Source organism: Lytechinus variegatus, chromosome 8 (assembly GCF_018143015.1).
Source record: "Lytechinus variegatus isolate NC3 chromosome 8, Lvar_3.0, whole genome shotgun sequence".
Taxonomy (NCBI): Eukaryota; Metazoa; Echinodermata; class Echinoidea; order Temnopleuroida; family Toxopneustidae; genus Lytechinus; species Lytechinus variegatus.
The window spans coordinates 27,133,468-27,152,115 of record NC_054747.1 but is presented as its reverse complement, the minus strand read 5'-3'; the positions used below and the strand labels follow the sequence as shown (position 1 = coordinate 27,152,115).

At 36.4% G+C, this 18,648-nt stretch overlaps 5 protein-coding genes across 5 annotated transcripts; all 5 read right to left on the bottom strand.

The window, feature by feature from the left end:
* LOC121419608 lies at positions 1-1,147 on the bottom strand. The gene is made up of 3 exons (XM_041614065.1): positions 804-1,147; positions 99-440; positions 1-8 (listed from the first exon to the last, which is right to left on the bottom strand). Exons 1-3 carry the CDS (start codon positions 976-978, stop codon positions 1-3), a joined length of 525 nt encoding a protein of 174 aa, XP_041469999.1. The 5' UTR covers positions 979-1,147.
* Positions 1,148-2,003: 856 nt separating this feature from the next.
* On the bottom strand, positions 2,004-5,051 carry LOC121420849 (nectin-1-like). The gene is made up of 5 exons (XM_041615469.1): positions 4,730-5,051; positions 4,119-4,466; positions 3,432-3,740; positions 2,691-2,999; positions 2,004-2,304 (listed from the first exon to the last, which is right to left on the bottom strand). Exons 1-5 carry the CDS (start codon positions 4,992-4,994, stop codon positions 2,093-2,095), a joined length of 1,443 nt encoding a protein of 480 aa, XP_041471403.1. The 5' UTR covers positions 4,995-5,051; the 3' UTR covers positions 2,004-2,092.
* Positions 5,052-5,951: 900 nt separating this feature from the next.
* Positions 5,952-10,686, bottom strand: LOC121420788. The gene is made up of 7 exons (XM_041615424.1): positions 10,381-10,686; positions 9,215-9,342; positions 8,593-8,922; positions 7,926-8,273; positions 7,260-7,568; positions 6,511-6,822; positions 5,952-6,144 (listed from the first exon to the last, which is right to left on the bottom strand). Exons 2-7 carry the CDS (start codon positions 9,279-9,281, stop codon positions 6,008-6,010), a joined length of 1,503 nt encoding a protein of 500 aa, XP_041471358.1. The 5' UTR covers positions 9,282-9,342; positions 10,381-10,686; the 3' UTR covers positions 5,952-6,007.
* LOC121419607 (kin of IRRE-like protein 1) lies at positions 9,570-14,427 on the bottom strand. Its single transcript, XM_041614064.1, has 7 exons — positions 14,379-14,427; positions 13,715-14,053; positions 12,533-12,865; positions 11,866-12,207; positions 11,042-11,356; positions 10,381-10,710; positions 9,570-9,583 (listed from the first exon to the last, which is right to left on the bottom strand). The coding sequence occupies exons 1-7, from the start codon at positions 14,425-14,427 to the stop codon at positions 9,570-9,572; spliced, it is 1,722 nt and encodes a 573-aa protein (XP_041469998.1).
* A 699-nt stretch (positions 14,428-15,126) lies between these two features.
* Positions 15,127-16,662, bottom strand: LOC121420787. Its single transcript, XM_041615423.1, has 2 exons — positions 16,327-16,662; positions 15,127-16,027 (listed from the first exon to the last, which is right to left on the bottom strand). Exons 1-2 carry the CDS (start codon positions 16,475-16,477, stop codon positions 15,678-15,680), a joined length of 501 nt encoding a protein of 166 aa, XP_041471357.1. The 5' UTR covers positions 16,478-16,662; the 3' UTR covers positions 15,127-15,677.
* Between the last annotated feature and the right edge of the window lie 1,986 nt (positions 16,663-18,648).

The window sequence follows — 18,648 nt, the reverse complement described above, 5'->3', positions numbered from 1 at the left end:
TCAGACACCTAATAAGGGAACATATTTATCAATATTGTGTATGAATAGGAAATGCAGTTTCAAAAATTGCAAACCTGAAGGGGTAAAGAAGAACTCACCGTAAACGATTACTTTGGCATACAGCAATTCCACTACAGATTCTTCAAGCGATACGAAGCATTTAATGTACCTTCCATGATGCACAATATTTAAGTGTAAGATGACAGTAGCCTCGGTGTCAAACAGAGCATCGTCTAAATTGTTTCTTTCGCTTGAGATATTTGGAAGAATTCTTTCGTCGAGACCATTGCCACTTTCTAACTGAAAGGATAGTTCAGTCGCTGGGAATGACCCAATACTCCTACATGTGATTGAAGTCGGTGAATCTTCTTGAACGTATATGAATCTTGACTGGGACTGGCTACCTCCAGTTGGAAAGAGCAGTACACTCGTAGGAAGAACTTCAAAGGAAAAGTGAAAGAGCGAGTCAAAGGGATAAAGAGAGACAGCGGAAGGGGAAAGGAGAAGGAATGGCAATAAAGAGTTCTGTTGCACATTATTAACAGATGCTAAATGGCATGTAGAATTGGATGAATTGTTAAGAGACATGCCGTTAGCATTTTTTTTGTATACTTAGAATGATATAAACATCGGCAGATGAAATAAATTATTTGCAAGAAAAAGAAACCGATTTGTCTAAGAGTAATATCGCTCAATGTAAAGAGGTTTGTGTAAAATGGGCGATGACAAGCTGGGAGTAAATGAGACAGCCATCGGTATACATTATCTACAGATAGATATATTTATAAAAAAAAAATACCTACCATGTACATTCATATTTACTGTGCATTGAAGGTTTTCTGATAGTTCTTGATGTGATGCGATGCAGCGAAGAATCTTTCCGTGGTCGTCCCTTGAGGGAGTGATTGTCACGGCTTTCTGAGAGATGTAAAAGTTGTCTTGGATGACATCAGACTGATCCTGATGAACAACTGCCATATCATCAGGTAAACGCCATTCCAATACTGCAGTGGGCCTTGCTCCATATGCTTCACATGTGATGTCTTGTTTTTGGTCAGCTATTACGGTTAGGGAGATGTTGTTTGAGTAGTAAATGACACCATCTCCATCAATGATATAGAGCCAAGTGGGTGGAGCTTGCGATGACAAATATAATGCATTCACGTAAACTTAATGCATGCAAATATTAGAGGCATCATTTTTTATTTTTGTAAATCATTTTACGTAAAACGATACATTCTTAGAAATACTATTATGTAATAAGATGCCCTAGTAGAATATTCGAAGTTCTGTTGAAGTAACTATCATCCCTCATGTGGCCTACAAATAATTTAGGGGCCATATTCAAGCATCTGTGCTAACTTCTGCATATTCATGTGAACAGTGCTTATTTGCTTCATACAAGCTACTTTCATGAAAGAAATTAAACTACACATCATACTTACAGCTTTGTGAAATGATAATTTCAAAGCAAAGACCGAGAATTAATTGTATTGATATAGACGTCATCATTCAGTGATTATAGGCAATGTGACAACGTTCTGTCTCTTCCTATCGACAGTAGATTCTAAATGCAAGCAGAGTAAAAGAACCTGAAATTATGAGATATAAAATGTTTGGAAAATTAACAATGGCACTTCCTTATATTCCCTCCTTCTTTATGGATTCTGTTTCGCAAACTGTTTTAAATACCCATGAACATAGCAGGTAACACAAGTTCGTTAGATCGAAAGCGGGCGCTCTTTCGTCAGTGGGCTTGAGTATGATTATCATTACGGCAAAAGGGTATCAACATAGTATGCAGTATATGATATCATGGGTTTTATGCGAGTGTAGAAATCTTTTCAAATTGAACACTAAAATGAACAAGCCTGTTTTTCATTGAACTCACATTCAAACAACGAGCAAAATAAAAGTATTTTATGTTATAACGAATGTAGTTTTATATTTGTAAAACTAAGCTCAAACGCGATAAAAGTAGGGGAAAGCGATGTTCAAAATTGAAGTGTGGAAAGTGATACTCCTATCTTTTTTTCACACTGCTCCGTTTCTTGCAGTCATATTCTTGTCAAAGTGATCGTTTCACTTCGTTTTAATTTTTATCAGTCTCCGTTTGGTTCTTGGAACTATTTACAAAAGTTTCATCATGTATGAGGATTTGTTTTAACGACAACGTGTATATGGCCAATATATCAATATTCTCATACCCTAATGTTGATCCTGGTTGCCAGACAACGAAAAGAGATGAAGATCTCGTCTGATTTCGGTGCATGATGAAATCAGATGGTGGATTCGGGATAAAATCTGTAAAACAGAAGAAAAGGGGTAAAAAAATAACGGGATACGTTAATAACAAAGATGAAATATTAGATCAATACCTCAATATTTCTGTGCTAAGACATTATTGGTTGGATTAAATGAATATTTGATTTTTTAAAACAAAATGAAAGTGTATTAATTTATTTATTCTTTTTTATTCGATTTCAAATACAACATATCAATTTCACCTACTTTACAATATGGAGGGTCCAATAAAAGCCACATGTCTAACAATGTTTTCTTTTTTGTTTGGTATAAGACCAAAAACATGAAATATATGTATGTAAAACCACACAAAGTATTTAGAATTATTTTGATCACATCATTTGATTTGTTATTATTTCAAAAGTAAATGATAATAGTCAGCTTACACAAATAAAGGGAATTGAATTCTGCACTTCTCGAGTCGTATTCTGATACAGCGGTGCAATTATAAACACAATGATATTTGGAGAGTGGGTTTTGAATCGCAAGTACGCTCGATGTTCGTGTTGCATCTTCATATATAGTCTCGGTGAGTCTGTAGTTGGTGTCGTTGGACACTACAGTTTCGTTGCATAGCCAATGGAAGGTATAGACAGGAGGATTGGCCTCCGCTTTACATGTCAACGCGAGCTTAGGAGTCCCACTTGCTTTGTTTGATGTAAAATGTCGAGCAGTAATTATCACAACGGGATGATCTACATCACAGACACAAAATAGAAATTTGCTAGAAATGAATATGAAATAAGAAAAGTATAATAATCATGGGGACAGGATAAAGATGATAAAATCAAGTTCATGTACGTAAAAAGAAACAAAGCACAAAACAAAACATTGTCCAATAACTTTCTGAAAAGAAGGTTGCAGTGTCATTTTGGATAAAGTTTGTCTCGTTTCTACATTTACAGTGTGTGAACGTAAAAAGAAATCCGAATGCGTCAGGTTTTCTTTAGAAATATTGTTTAACATAACAAGCGGATAACACAAGCAGAAAAAAATATCTTAAATAATCAAAAAGTCAACGAGGAGAGTGTTCAGACAGACAAGATCATTTGCAATTCAAACGGGTTAACTATCTATTCAACCAGTCCACCAGTCGTATTAAATGCATTTTAAAAGTCACCACTTACATGTTATGTTCAGAACCAAGCTTTGATTCACCGAACGAGCTGGAAGTGTTGTAGGTTGAACTGCCTCGCATAGAAGACTTTTCCCATGATCAAACCTCTTCGGTATTAGATTTAGGATGCTTTCAGCATCATATCGACCAGCCTTATTTTCACTAAAGTTTAAAGCCGAATCCTCTGTATGATTTCTTGATCCGATGTACCAATGGATATGCGGTGCGGGGTATCCATTAACAGCTTTGCAGGTCACATTTATCTCTATACCTTCGTAGAAGTCCACTGGATAAGTAATTTTGATACCTTCTGGTGGGCCTTTTAACGAATCGTAAAAAGGGTATTTATAAATCAATACCGTAAACTCAAGAATAATATTTTGTTTCCAACGGTACCTACTTGGTGTATTCTGTAATTTGTAAAAGGGGGCTGAGATAAAAACCATCTTGCAAACCTTCGTTTTCTTACATGTACATTACTTGAAATCCTCAATATTAGCGATGATGAACTGGCCCTTACCCCCCCCCCCCCCCCGTACACATTTATTTAGAATATGCTTTTGTCATGCAAATGATGGCGGTTAACACCAGATACATCTAACACCTACATGTAATAGGCCAACAGATTGTAAAATATTTTGTATGGAAAAAACACCTTTTGAAAAACAGATCACCAACCAAAAGGGGAAAAACTCACCGTAAACGATCACTTTGGTGAACGTAAATCCGACTACGTGTTTTTCAAATGATGCATAGCAATAAATGTACATCTCATGATGCTCAATATTTAGGTGCTTGGTAATATTTCCCTCGGTGTCGAACAACGCATCGTCTAAAGTACTCCTTTTGCTGGAGATATTTGCACGAATAGGGATCATGTCAGCAAGACCGGTGTCACTTTCTAACTGAAATGATAGCTCGGTTGCTGGGAATGACCCGATACTTTTACAAGTAATTGAAGTCGGTGAATCGTTTTGAACGTTTATGTGTCTTGACTCTGACTGTTTATCTCCAGTTGGAAAGAGCAGCACCTTTATGGGAGGTACTTCAAAAGAAAAGAGAAGAGCAAGTCAGCGGGTTAAAGGAAGGCAAAGAGGAAATGAGAGAAGGAATGATTTTAGAATTTAGATCATTGAACACATACTAAATGGAACAAATGATCATAGGATGTTGAAAGAAGGCTTGTTTAACAGTAATATCGCTATATAGGTTTGTCTTATTTGATCAATAAAAGGCTAGACAAAAAATGAGAATGCATGGCATCGGAACATAACCTACAGATATAGAAATATTCATACAAATACCTACCCTGAACATTGAGATGAACAGAGCATTGAAGATTTCTTTGTAGTTCAGGGTGTAATGCAATACAGCTTAAAATCTTTCCTTGGTCAATTCTCGAGGACATGATTGTAATCGATTTCCTGGAGATGTAAAAACTGCCTTGAGTGTCATCAGACTGATCCTGATGAACAACGGCCACGCCCTCTGGTACCAGCCATTGCAGAACTGCAGGAGGCCTTGCTTGTGTTGCTGCACATGAGACGTTGTATGGCTCTCCAGCTATTACCATTAAAGAGTAGTTGTTGAAGTAACGGATGCCTTTTCCATCAATAATATAGATCCAAGTGGGTGGAGCTTGCGATGAAAATATAATGCATTCAGTATTAAAGAAAATATTCTTTATTCTAAATAATTTTACAGAAAAGGGATACATTTTTATATATACATTATATAATTATTCAATAATGCCCTCGTTGAATATTCGCACCTTCAAGTATCATCCCTAATATGGAGTACAGGGGTCTTAGGGGAATAATTTAGGGGGAAATATGTCATGCTAACCCATGCATATTCATACGGCAAGTGTTTATGTGGTTCGTACACTACGTTCATAGACGATATTACAATACGAATCATACTTACAGCTTTGTGAGATGATAATTTCAAGGCAAAGACCAATAACTACTTGCATAGAAATGGACGTCATCATTCAGTGATCATAGGAAATGCGACGACGTTCTGTCTATTTCGACAGACAGAAGATTCTATGGAATGGTTGGACGATTAACAGTGGCACTTCCTTATATGCACTCTTTACTTGGATTCGGTTTCGCAAACTGTCTTCAATACATAAGTTCGCTAGATTGAAAGCGGGCGCTCTTTCGTCAATGGACCTGAGTATGATATGATTATTATTCTGCAAGGGTATCAAAATAGTATCCAGCATATATCTGATATCCTGCGTTTTATGCGGCTGTAGAAATCTGTTCAATTCGAATACCAAAATAAACAAACCTGTTTTTCATTGCACTCACATTCAAACAACGAGCAAAACTTAAAACAATAGTATATTATTTCATATTAAATGTATTTTATTTATCTAAAACTAAGCTCAAACGCGATAAATGAAGGGGAAAGCGAAACGTGGAAAGTGATACTCCTAGATTTGTTTCACACCCTGTTCCCTTTCTTTCAATTATATTATTGTCAAAGTGATTGTTTCACTTCGTTCGAATTCTTAACAATCTTTTTTTTTGGTTCTTGGAATTATTTGAAAAGTTGTATCATGTATGAAGGTTTGTTTCATCGACAAAGTATGGCAAAGGGAGCGATTTTCTCATACCCTAATGGTGATCCTGGTTGCCAGGCAACAAAGAGAGATGACGATCTCGTCTGGTTTCGGTACATGATGAACCCAGATGGTGGAGTCGGAATAAAATCTGTAAAACAGAAGAAATATGGTTAAAAAAACAGGATAAGTTAATAACATGAATCAATACACATCAATATTTTCTGTGCTGAGACCTTATTGATATGATAAAGTAAATATTTCATTTTGAACAAAATGTATAAATTTGTTTATTATTTTTTCTTTATTCATTTTTAAATAAAACATATCAAATTCACCTATTTTGAAATATGGAGGAGCCATTAAAAGCCACATGTCTAAAAACAAAATGTTTTCTTTATAAGACTCAAAACAACATCAATTACATGTATGTAAAAGTACACAAAGTATTTAGAATTATTTTGATCACACCACTTTGTTATTGATTAATACAAAAAGAAAATAATAGTCAGCTTACACAAATAAAGGGAATCGAATTCTGCACTTCCCGAGCCGTATTCTGATTCAGCGTTGCATTTATAAACAGAATGGTATTGGGAGAGTGGGTTTTGTATCTCAAGTACGCTGGACCTTAGTGTTGCATCTTCAGATATAGTCTCAGGGAGTCTGTAGTTACTGGAGTCGTCTGACACTACAGTTTCGTTGCAAAGCCAAACGAAAGTAATGATAGGAGGATATGCGTCAGCTCTGCATATCAACGCGAGCACAGTAGTCCCACTTGCTTTGTGCGATGTAAGACGGCGAGCAGTAATTGACACAACGGGATGATCTACATCACATAGAGTAGACAAAATACAAATACACCAGAAATGAATATAAAATGAGAATAGCATAAGAATCATGTGGATAGAACAGAAATAGATAATCAAAATCAAACTTATTTAGACAGAAACAAAAACAGACAACAAAACATTGTATAGCTACTCTGTAAACAGAAGAGGGAAGTGTAATTTTGGATATAATTGGTCTTATTGCGATGTTTATAGTCTATGAATATAAAAGGAAATCCAAAAGTCTAAAGTTTTCCTTAAAATATGTAAAACATCTACTAATCAAGCGAGCAAGACAAGCCGAAAACAAATCTTTAAATAGTCAACGGGTCAATGAGGTAAACATGTAGACAACCAATATGCAATTCAACAAGGCCCCCATCTTTCCAACCAGCCAAGAAGTCTTATCAAATGCATTTCCGAAATCAATACTTACACGTTATGTTCAGAACCAAGCTTTGATTCACCGATCGAGCTGGGAGTGTTGTAGGTTGAACTGCCTCACAGAGAAGACGCTTCCCATGGTAAAACCTCGTCGGTATTAAAGTCAGAGTGCTTTCAATGTCATATCGACCAGCATTATTTTCACTTATGTTTAAAGATGAATCCTCTGTAAGATTTCTTGATCCGATGTACCAATGGATATGCGGTGCGGGGTATCCATTAACAGCTTTGCAGGTTACATTGATTTCTTTGCCATCGTAAAGATCCACAGGAGAGCTCATAATGATGTCTTCTGGTGAGCCTTTGGACGAAACGTAAAATCGATATACATAGTTCAGTGCTTTAAAATTAGGAAATAAGTGTTAGTTCAAATTAAACCCATACAACGTCTTTTGTAAATTGTAAAAGAGAGTGGAAACACTTCTTGGAAACATTTTTTTTAGATTAAGTGAAACTCAATAAACCCATGATGACGTGCCCTTTATCAGCTTGGAATAGCGTAAGAAAAAAAATACACGACTATTTAGTAAATACTTTATCATGTTAAGGATGACGTCCAGCAGATCACATTTAATAAGGCATTAGATTGAACAACATTTGCATAAATAACATTCTCCTTCCACTTATCGCCAACAGAAACAGACGACGAAGAACTCACCGTAAACTACCAGCTTGGCAAACACTAATTCGGCTAAGACCCCATCAAGTGTTGCGTAGCATTGAATGAACTTCCCATGATGCTCAATATTTGGGTGTAGGATTATAGTACTCTCGGTGTCAAACAGAGTATCGTCTAAAACACTCCTTTTACTTGAGATATTTGCGCGAATGAGGACATTGTCAGCTTGACCGGTGCCACCTAATAACTTAAATGATAGTTTGGTGGCTGGGAATGACCCAAAGCTTTTACATGTGATTGAAGTCGGCGAATCTTCTTGAATGTTTATGACGGTTAAATGGGACTGGTTACCTCCACTTCGAAAAATCAGTACATCCCTTGGAAGAACTTCAAATGAAAGGAGAAAGAGACAGATTGAGAGTGGGTAAGCTGGAGAGCTAAACTGACGGGATGATTATGGATGGTATTGGATTAACACTTGGATTAAATAATATTCAAGAGAGATACATGTATGCTCTAGTATACAGGACATTGTTGTCTGTTATGTAGACTTGAAGGTAAATTCTGAGACAATGTAAAACAATCTGCAACGTATAAACATTGGTCAAACATTTCGTTATATTTGATATTACAGTGGAGGCAATAAAAGGCTCTCAAAAGGCTAATAATGGCATCTACACACACAAAATAACTATGGCATACACACCATGAACATTGATCTGAACTGAGCACCGAGGTTCAAACTGTAGTTCTGGGTGTGACGCAATGCAGTTGAGAATCTTTCCGTGGTCGTTCCTGGAGGGTGTAATTGTCACAGCTTTCCGAGAGATGTAAGATCCTTCTTGAATAACATCAGACTGATCTTGAAGATCTACCAGTACACCATCTGGTACCTGCCATTGAAGTACTGCAGGAGGCCTTGCCCCATGAGCTTCACATGTGATATCATTTTTCTTCCCAGCAGTTAAAGAGAGGTTGTTAAAACAATAGTGTTGGATTCCCCTTCCATCCGTGATTGAAATTATGCTGGGTGGAGCTGGTGATATAATGAAATAATCAGTGTAAAGAGCCAATCACATTTTGTCCATTTCGTGTCATACATAATACTATATTCGTGAAGGAATTAGCTATGAATGTTAAAAAGTCTGAAAATATTCTATGTGCTAGCGTTGAAGTAATTGGTTTCAATATCCCTCTAACAAAGTAAAGACTGTGGGTAAACGTCATAGGTCCATATACAACAGATGGTCGGTATTTGTTTACTACAAGCAAGGAGCTTCAAACAAATTACTTTATTGAAATAAAAATACACAAAACATTGTACTTACAGCTTTTTGACATGATAATTTCAAGGCAAAGAGCAATAACTACTTGCAATGAAATGGACGTCATCATTCAGTGATCATAAGCAATGCGACGACGTTCTATTTGTTTCAGCCAAGAGTAGATTCACAAACTATGAGAACACAAAATTTCAAGAGATAAAATGCTTAGGAGAATTAGCAATTACACTTCCTTATATATCCTCTTTCTTACACTGATTCGGTTTCGCATACTTAAACTCAAATTAACATTACAAGTAAAGCCGTAAAAGCTTATTAGATGGAAAGGGGGCGCTCTTTCGTCAGTTGGCAGGCTTTGATTATCTTAGCATGAGGGTGGCAGAACATTATCCAGATTACGTTACTCCTCAGTTTCTGGGGGAAAGTGATAATATTGGTAACATTATACATTGAATGAGTGATTAATTTGGGATTCCTTTTGAATCTATCATTTTTTATTGTAAAATCAGTGGTGTTCCGCTATAAATGGAGATGAACAAGAAAATTTGGGCAGAATTAACATACATACAGCCTCACACTCACAAATCTATCCAATAATATCCAATAAAGTCAATTATCTAGTCGTTGGTGGACATTATGATTTATTATAACAAATATTCATTGTAATACACATGTAACATTATTAATGCATAAGTAAATATTTTGCATTTCCGTCACGGAAGTAAAAATATCTAACAACTTTAAGTGTGAATATAGTTTCGGGCCTTTTTATACTTACATCCATGCATTATACATGTACATAGAATACGTTTACTCATCTGATTCCCTGCATTTTTAAGAGTTATTTTCGATTCAGTTTAAAGCAATATTTATGTAACGCGATGATGAATCATGGCTGCCAAGCAACGACAATGGATGAAGATATTGTCTGGTCTTGATCAACGATGAGCCAGGCAGGTGGATCTGGGATAACTTTATGAAAATGCGCACACAGAAACCGTGAAATGACAGACCTGATAGAGTAAAAGTTATCAGTCGATTTTTTGTTCATTTCATGTAACCACAATTCATTGTTTTGTCTCATATGTGACATACTGTATGTTTTGTATTATAAATGAAAGCTAACTTGTATAGCTTTTATAAGCATTCAATTATATATACTTTAGAAAACAGAATATCCAAAATAAAAATAAAATCACAGTTCAACTTACGAAATAACGAGGAGTTGAATACTGCCGATCCGAATCCGTATCTGGACACAGCACTGCAATTGTAAATCGATTGATGTTCAGAGGGTCGGCTTGGAATCATCAGGTCACTAGTAGTTACGGTCTCTCTTTCTGCTTGTTCTGGGTTATCCTGGTGGAGCTTCATGTTACTGGTGTCATTGAAAACAATAGTTTCATCAGTTAACCATTCAAAGACAATGGCAGGTGGATTGGAATCTGCTCTACATGTCAACATGAACTCTAAAGCCCCACTTCCTTTATGGGATGTAAGTGAAGTAAGACGTCGAGCAGTAATGGAGACGATGGGTGAATCTAGAAACAGAAGGGAAAACCTTATGAACAGTAAAGGAACTATATAATAAGGACAGGAGGGTTTATGCAAGAAAAAGCAGGAAAATTACATTTTAAAGAAAATAGAGTATCCAAAAAGACTCGACTTCAGTACTTTACCCTGTTATACGAAAAGGTAGAACAATAAACAAATCAACATCATGAACATCTCAACTCTTTGCACTACTTTATTTTCATTTAAGAATATGAACATCATTTTATATTCAGCAGTCTCTTTGGGAGTTTCGTGAATTTATAAAGGGACCATTATCCTACATTTTCTACCAAAAACATGACATGAGTTAGTTCTTACATGATACGTTCAAGATGAGGCTTTCGTTTATTGAGATGCTTGAAATTGGTGTAGTTTGAACTGCCTGGCAAAGGAGACGCTTCCCATGTTCAAGCCAATTCGGAACTAATATCAGAGTGCTTTCAGCATCGTATCGGTCAACAGCATTGACCGTATTCTGAAGAGATGAGTCTTTGGTGATGTTTCTTGATCCGATATACCAATGAATTGATGGAGCAGGGTATCCATTTAGTGCCCTGCAGGTTACGTTGGTTTCCATTCCTTCCTCCAGCGTAGCATCTTCAAGGGAAGCAATTTGTATACTGTCAGGTGTACCTTTATAATGGAAATGGAAATCCAAATAAAAGAAATACCTTTTCGAAAATTGTCCATGCACGGTAAAAAATTTAGTGTTCCTAAAACATACTCCACAGATCTAACTGGTGTACCTTTACCGCCAAAGTGCGCCTCACTATCAAAATCTCTCACCATCAACAACTGTCACTATCAATAGTTCTAGCTGAAATTCGTTTGGGGGAATTATTTGGACCATCTAATAACTGGAATTTGTACAACAAACACATGACGTAAATAAAATAGAAAAAACATTTACTTATCAAACGTGATGTTATATTAGGCGTCACACGTAATTTCACCCAAAATATACATAGAGTTAAAAAAATAATGGTGTTTTTGTAAAGAAACCGATGTATCGACGATGTTTTATGATTAAATATATCCCACCTGTGTAAATCTTATATGATTTAGTGGATTATGTTTGTAATTTCGGAGGAAAACACGGATTAGACAAATGTAATTTAGGTATATATAGGAAAGAAACTCACCTTTAACAAGGACTTTGGCAAACCTTCGTTCCGAAAAGCTTCCTAAGCTTGCAAAGCATTGGATAGACTTTCCGTGGTGCTTTCTCTCTGGAATAAATGTGATGATACTTTTAGTGTCGTACAAACTGTGATCTATCGCATTGTTATGCTTTTGAAGACTAATATTATCTTGAAGAATGGTAGAACTACCAAGTTTCCAAACAAATTCAACTGCTGGTAATGATCCAATGCATTTGCAGGTTATTGACGAGGGTAAACCCTCTTGAACGTAAATGACTGCTTGTCCAAAATCGTTGTCCTTGCCAATCCCACTTTGAAAGAGGGTCATGCTCGACGGTAGAACTTTGAAAATTGAATGGAAACGGAGAGAGAATAGTCAGACGTTAATCTTGTGACAATGTTAAATGATTTTGAATATGTCTTGTATTAATACACCAATCAATGAACAATAACTAAACGTGATACATTTCTGCGATATTGGCTAAACATAATTATGCATTTATTATCTACCGTATAGAATGATCTTAGGATTGACAGCCTGCATGAAAATGGAACCAAGTCCATAGACTGCACCCTTCAGATTAACTGAACGGTACCAAAATGACCTTTTTATCAATTAAATAATTACATGTATACTACGCTATGCTGATCTATAACCTATACATACCATGAACACTCAGGGACACTGAAACGTTTAAGTTGGTGAATAGGGTAGAATGTGATGCTTCACAGCGCAGAACATTCCCTTGGTCATTCATTGAGGGCGTGATGGTAGCTCTTTTACTTGACACGTACTTGTTTCTTTGAATTATATCGGACTGACCGTGGACATAAAATATCATATCATCTGGTATAATCCAAGTCAGTACTGCAGGAGGTCTTGCCTGGTAAGCATTGCATGTAATGTTATACGGTTCTCCAGAAGTTACTATTATAGTTGCGGAGTTCGAAATCGGGTTGCCGGATTGTGCAATGTCAATGGAGACCTGCGACGGCGGAGCTATGAATGTAGGGAAAATTTATAAAACAATTTTAGAGACTAGGTGCAACATTTCCTGCTCACACAGATTGTTCATTAATTAAGGAATAATGTCCATTATTCATGCTATTTTTTATCGAAAAAACCTTCATTCAAATAAAAATCAACCGGCAATTACATAGTTCTTTACATAGATCAAATAATACACTGAAAGATGGGGTATTAATAATAAAATAATTACATATGGGGAAGGGGAGGGGGTCCATACTCAATGACGGACATGTTTTATTGGTCTTTGACATTCACTTAGTCAATGCATTCACTCAGGCAGTGCACTCGGGCTTGGCCATAGAAGAGTAGTAATTGGACTTTGCAGCGGACATGCAATCAATGTCCTTGGTCTCAGAAGGTCCGATCTTGTTTTGGCCTCTGCTTACCTGGCCTTTCTAGCATCACTGTTGTAATGATAATTGATGGCCAATGATAAACTTTCCTCATTTAACGACTCTAAGCATTTAGTTTTTTAGACGTCTGATAATAATGGACCATAATCATCCCCTGTGTATTAGCTATTACTCGCTTCGGCGCTTCAAGGAATAATTCTGACATCGTCAGTTTCCTTTGATTCAGGCGAACGTTTTTATCTTTTTTGTCTTGTCAAAATAAAATGTAATTAATAAACCTAAAGGTTGAAATATTGTGAAAGAATAAGACATTATACTTTCTGGGATTCATTGTGCCAGGCCTTTAACAAAATTGAACGTTCTTTTAATGACGCTGACTTGCACATTTGATTTGTTTTCCCACAAACAGCCTGAGACAATTTGAATGGAATGTCGCCTATGCTGTCCAATTGTCTTACTTTCTTACCTGGACTTAGTACTTGTATTGTCTCATCCGCCGACCATAATCCACTTTTGTTTAGAAAATCGCATGTGTATCTCCCATTGTCATCAGCCGTCAAATTGATTATTGTAAGCGATGTGCTGCGGTCATCTCCCATTATCTTGTACTTTGTTGGATTAGGAATTGTAGTTGTACAGGTACTCGTAGAAGTGCACGATTCAGAAGCAACCTGGATGTCCTCGTGTCTCCACTGTGCAGAGCGAGGATATAAAGAAGGTGGATACCTGCATTCAATTGTAAAATCTTCTCCGGTGACTGGTAGGGTCTGTTGTTGAAAAGAAATCGAAGCTGCAGATGGGGAGTCTGCAAAAGAAATTAATACAATTCTTTTCTTCATCATAGGTAAATTCCACATTTAATGTTGAAAGCAAGAGGTATCCTCATTTCGAAATAAGATTCCGTTACAGCAATCTTGTTATGTATTTGGTGGCAAGAAAAAAACTGAATCAGCTTTAAACATGCGGAATACGTTCAGACTACCCTTTTTGTAAGAACGGTGCAATCATCAGTACGTTTGTGGAGTAAAACTTTATGCATTCCGTATTTCTTTTCGATACTTCGCATGTTTTTCGAAATTCTTGACAGAAAATGATGTTTTGGAACTATATGAACAGGATATGCAACTTACCTTTTCCGCACAAGAGAATGATGAAGCAGAACTGCAAATAAGATGCCATGTCCAGATACGGTGATAGAATGTTCACATCCTTACGGTCATATTAATAAGAATTCGCTTAGCAATCGCAGTGTAATAGAAAAAAATACATGCATACTCCCAAGTTGTCCGAAACTGCATTGAACAAATTACACTATTGGCTATGAGGTCGTACACTTTATAAGTTCAGCCACGAAAATCGAAAGTAATCATGCTATACTCTATTTAGTTTCCATTTGTTAACATTTATCGTGTAATCTATGGCTATCGGCTTTTCCACATCTAACCAACAGAGTGTGCAATTTAGTTTGCCCAAGGTTGAAAGTGAGACAAAAGGAGAGGAATCTTTAGAACTTTTTCGAATTGATTATTGCGTAATATACTAATTGAGTTTTTTTCCTTGAAAATAACAAACGGGTAGCGGATTCTGCTCATCACTGTTATTTCTAAGTTATTTAGACCTCTTCATTCTCCTAATTAGTTCAAATTAAAATTGATTTTTAATCTTGATTATTGACTGAATAAATACACTTCTTTCTAAACTGATTTGATTTGCTAGTTTGAATTGTAGAGTTTACTATTATACTATTTTACACTTACCTCTTAAAAATAGAATAGAGACCACACATTAGACAGGAAATTCTCAAGAATATCAATTTATTGCTGTCACTCAGATGTTCGTCGAAAGCTTTAACAGTTTTATTTTCCAACCAAAATTTTACAATATACATGTCCCATACTGTACTTCCAATCTTTTTAGTATCTTGAGATTTTGTTATTTGTCAACATTTTAATAAATTGGTTATGGGTAGGACGTTGAATATTTTTAGAATCTTAATATTTTTTTTTTGGGGGGGGTATGAACCTGTCCTCGTGCACTATAGTATTTTATCAATTAATGATGAAACAGGTTTGATTTTAATATTATTTTGTTTTTATTTTTGGCAACTTTTTCAATCCAGGAATGTGAGAAAAAAAAATAACTTGATATCACATCACATAGACAAATTACACTAATGACAGGTTTTTACTGACTCAATTTTCACAACATTTACCAAAAGTGTGCGCGAAATTTAAAACATGTCCCGTGAGAAGCTTGGCCGCTTTGCTCGCTCACTGCCAACCTTCTTTGAACAAAATATGCGTATGGTCATGATAAAGCGTGTATAAAATAGCTATGAAGCATTGTTCATTTCAACTGTTGTATCGTTACGATTATTATTTCATTTACCCGTTTTGTAATTATTGCAATCTCTGAATAGTCCACCAGATTTATTGTTTCATTACTGACATCGCCCCTCTGTGCTGACTTGATATGTTCAGAACCGTGCTGTTATTCTTGGACACCGCAGTAGATGTTGTATTAGGTTGAACTGCCTGACAGAGAAGACGTTTCCTATGATCAAACCTCGTCGGTATGAAAGTGAGAGTGCTTTCAGCATCATATCGATCAGCTGCATTCAATGACGTCTCCAGTGATGAATTATCTGTCAGGTTTCTTGATCCAATGTACCAGTGGATGAGAGGAGCTGGGTATCCATTAAGAGCTCTACAGGTTATGTTGGTCTCTGCACCTTCAAACATGTCACCTGGGAAAGATATTCTGACATCGACCGGTAACCCTTGATAGAAACAAAGAGCCATTGGTCATAGTTAAACTTCAGCTGAAGAAATAAGCATGGTCTTGAACATATTCCGGACAGTTTATTGGGGAATCAAACAAAATAAAGTTAAATCATTAATAACAACAATGGTGGAATCTTTTTTTAGTACATAAAAGTAACTACCTTGCAATTTATTTCATGCTTGCCAAATAATTCTACATGAATTTTCATTGAATGAACATATTTTTTTCTTGCATCTGTTCTACCAATACCGATATTGATTCATAGTTCTAATATCATTGAAGGAAACAACTCACCGTAAACAACTAGTCTAGCTGTCAGTATTTTTAAAAAGAAGGCGTCTTCCATATACGAAGAACATACAATGTTCATTCCATGGTTCGCGGCATCTGGTCTTATGGCTATGGTAATTTCAGTGTCAAACAAAATGTCGTCTAAAACACTCATATTGCTTGAGGAATTTGCATGGATCCGAGTCCTGTAAGAGTCACCAACTAACGCAAACAATAGCTCTGTTGCTGGGAATGACCCAATACTTTTACAGGTGATTGAAGTCGGTGAATCTTCTTGAACGTATAGGACTGTTGATGGTGACTGGTTACCTCCAGTTAGAAAGAGCAGCACACTGGTCGGCAGAACTGTAAATAAGGCGTAATAGAAAAGAGGTGTCAAACACAGAGAGAGATATAATAAAAGTATTGTATGCAAGGCAGGTAGGCCATTTGTGGAAAGCAGTTTTGTAAGCGAATGAAATCCCTTGTAAATAAACGGCTAGTGAATTATAAATAAATGATAGATGAATTATATTACCCTGATTCCTGAGAAATGATTTTTAAAAGCAGCGGGTTCGTCTTGCATTTGAACAGATGCCTATATAGAAAATGGATATAGCATGCACGTAGTGTTGCAGCATTAGTGGTTCAAACTTTAGCTTATTTTCCATAAATGGCATATTAAAAAACTCCGCAAAGACTGAAAATCTAAGATGTGTTAGGTTCATGATGACATCGAAACATGTATATGATTACATGAATGATACATACCATGAACATTCAGACTAATGGAGAGTCTACTATTTTTCTGTAGTTCTGGGTGTGATGCAATGCAGATAAGAATCTTTCCATGATCTTCTCTGGAAGGTGAAACTGTCAAAGATTTCCGGGAGATGTAAGACCCGTCTCGAATGTCATCAGACTGATCCTGATGAACAACGGTCACGTCCTCTGGTATTAGCCATTCCAGTACTACAGCAGGCCTTGCCCTATTTGCACCACAGATGATGTTGTACTGCTCTCCAGAAGTTACTCTTATATTAGCGTTGTTCGAGTATTGCCAGACCGATTGCGTATCAGACACAAAGACCCTTGATGGTGGAACTTGGGAAAAGGAAGGCAGGATATAACTATTTAGATGTTAAACTCGAGTCAAACAGTTCTTCAAACTCTCTTGCTTCGATGATTACTTTAATTGATTGCTCTCCTTGCAATCTTAATGACTATCTAGTGTGTGTTTTACAATATCGTATGTATAAATAAACTAAGATTTTCTATAAGGCTAGGAAGGTCTAACAGTTCAAGTCATTGGTCCTAATAGCTATTTTCAGTTAATTGAGGATAACTACGACTGCACTGCACTTGCATCGGAATGCCCTCTGGGTTGGATGTCATTTTATTTGAAAACAATGTGGTGGGGTAAGGGGTTATGCAATGGATCATCAATACATGACACCACCACAATGTCTGACTCATTCATTATTGGACTGGGGGAGGTGGCTCACCTTGCCCCTATGCTCAACTTTTCCCTCCTTCCCCTACTTTCTTGGAATCACTGTGCCAGGCCTTTATCTATGAACATAATTGAACGTTCTTTTATTGACGCTGTCTTTCACATTTGATTTTGTTTCCCCAAACAGCCTGAGTCAATATGAATGGAATGTCGCCCATGCTGTCCAATTGTCTTACGTCCTTACCTGGATTTAGTACTTGTATTGTCTCATCAGCCGACCAAATTCCACTATAGTTTATAAAATCGCATGTGTATCTCCCATTGTCAACAGCCGTCAAATTGATTATTGTAAGCGATGTGCTGCGGTCATCTCCCATTATCTTGTACTTTTTTGGATCAGGAATTGTAGTTGTACAGCTACTCGTAGAAGTGCACGATTCAGAAGCAACCTGGATGTCCTCGTGTTTCCACTGTACTAAGCGAGGATATGAAGAAGGTGGATACCTGCATTCAATTGTAAAATCTTCTCCGGTGACTGGTAGGGTCTGTTGTAGAACAGAGATAGTAGTTGCAGATGGGAAGTCTGCAAAAAAAATTAAAAGAAATATTTTCTTCATAATATGTAAATTTCACATTTAATGGTGAAAGCAAGAAGTATCATTTCGAAATGAGAATCTATTTATAGCATTTGTATTATGTATTTGGTCAAATGTTGGTGGAAAGAAAATATCTGAATCAGATTTAGAACATGCGAAATACGTTCACATTACCCTTTTTGGAAGGTGCAATCATCAATACGTTTATGGAGTAAAACTTTATGCATTCCGTATTTCTCCTCAATACTTATTTTGACATTTGTTTCGAAATTCTTGACAGAAAATTATGTTTTAGAG

Excerpts from the sequence above, each read along its gene's own strand:
- LOC121419608 (XM_041614065.1), bottom strand. The coding sequence starts at position 978 with ATGGCAGTTGTTCATCAGGATCAGTCTGATGTCATCCAAGACAACTTT. Across the intron at positions 441-803 it reads AGTAAATATGAATGTACATG|TTCTTCCTACGAGTGTACTG; the intron begins GTAGGTATTTTT and ends TTTCCTTTGAAG.
- LOC121420849 (XM_041615469.1), bottom strand. The coding sequence starts at position 4,994 with ATGGTAATAGCTGGAGAGCCATACAACGTCTCATGTGCAGCAACACAA. Across the intron at positions 4,467-4,729 it reads TGTTCATCTCAATGTTCAGG|TACCTCCCATAAAGGTGCTG; the intron begins GTAGGTATTTGT and ends TTTCTTTTGAAG. Across the intron at positions 3,741-4,118 it reads CACCAAAGTGATCGTTTACG|GCCCACCAGAAGGTATCAAA; the intron begins GTGAGTTTTTCC and ends ATTCGTTAAAAG.
- LOC121420788 (XM_041615424.1), bottom strand. The coding sequence starts at position 9,281 with ATGATGACGTCCATTTCATTGCAAGTAGTTATTGCTCTTTGCCTTGAA. Across the intron at positions 8,274-8,592 it reads AGTTCAGATCAATGTTCATG|TTCTTCCAAGGGATGTACTG; the intron begins GTGTGTATGCCA and ends TTTCATTTGAAG. Across the intron at positions 6,145-6,510 it reads ATTCGATTCCCTTTATTTGT|ATTTTATTCCGACTCCACCA; the intron begins GTAAGCTGACTA and ends TCTGTTTTACAG.
- LOC121419607 (XM_041614064.1), bottom strand. The coding sequence starts at position 14,427 with ATGGCATCTTATTTGCAGTTCTGCTTCATCATTCTCTTGTGCGGAAAA. Across the intron at positions 12,208-12,532 it reads AGTGTCCCTGAGTGTTCATG|TTCTACCGTCGAGCATGACC; the intron begins GTATGTATAGGT and ends CAATTTTCAAAG. Across the intron at positions 11,357-11,865 it reads TGCCAAAGTCCTTGTTAAAG|GTACACCTGACAGTATACAA; the intron begins GTGAGTTTCTTT and ends TCCATTATAAAG.
- LOC121420787 (XM_041615423.1), bottom strand. The coding sequence starts at position 16,477 with ATGAGTGTTTTAGACGACATTTTGTTTGACACTGAAATTACCATAGCC. Across the intron at positions 16,028-16,326 it reads AGCTAGACTAGTTGTTTACG|GGTTACCGGTCGATGTCAGA; the intron begins GTGAGTTGTTTC and ends GTTTCTATCAAG.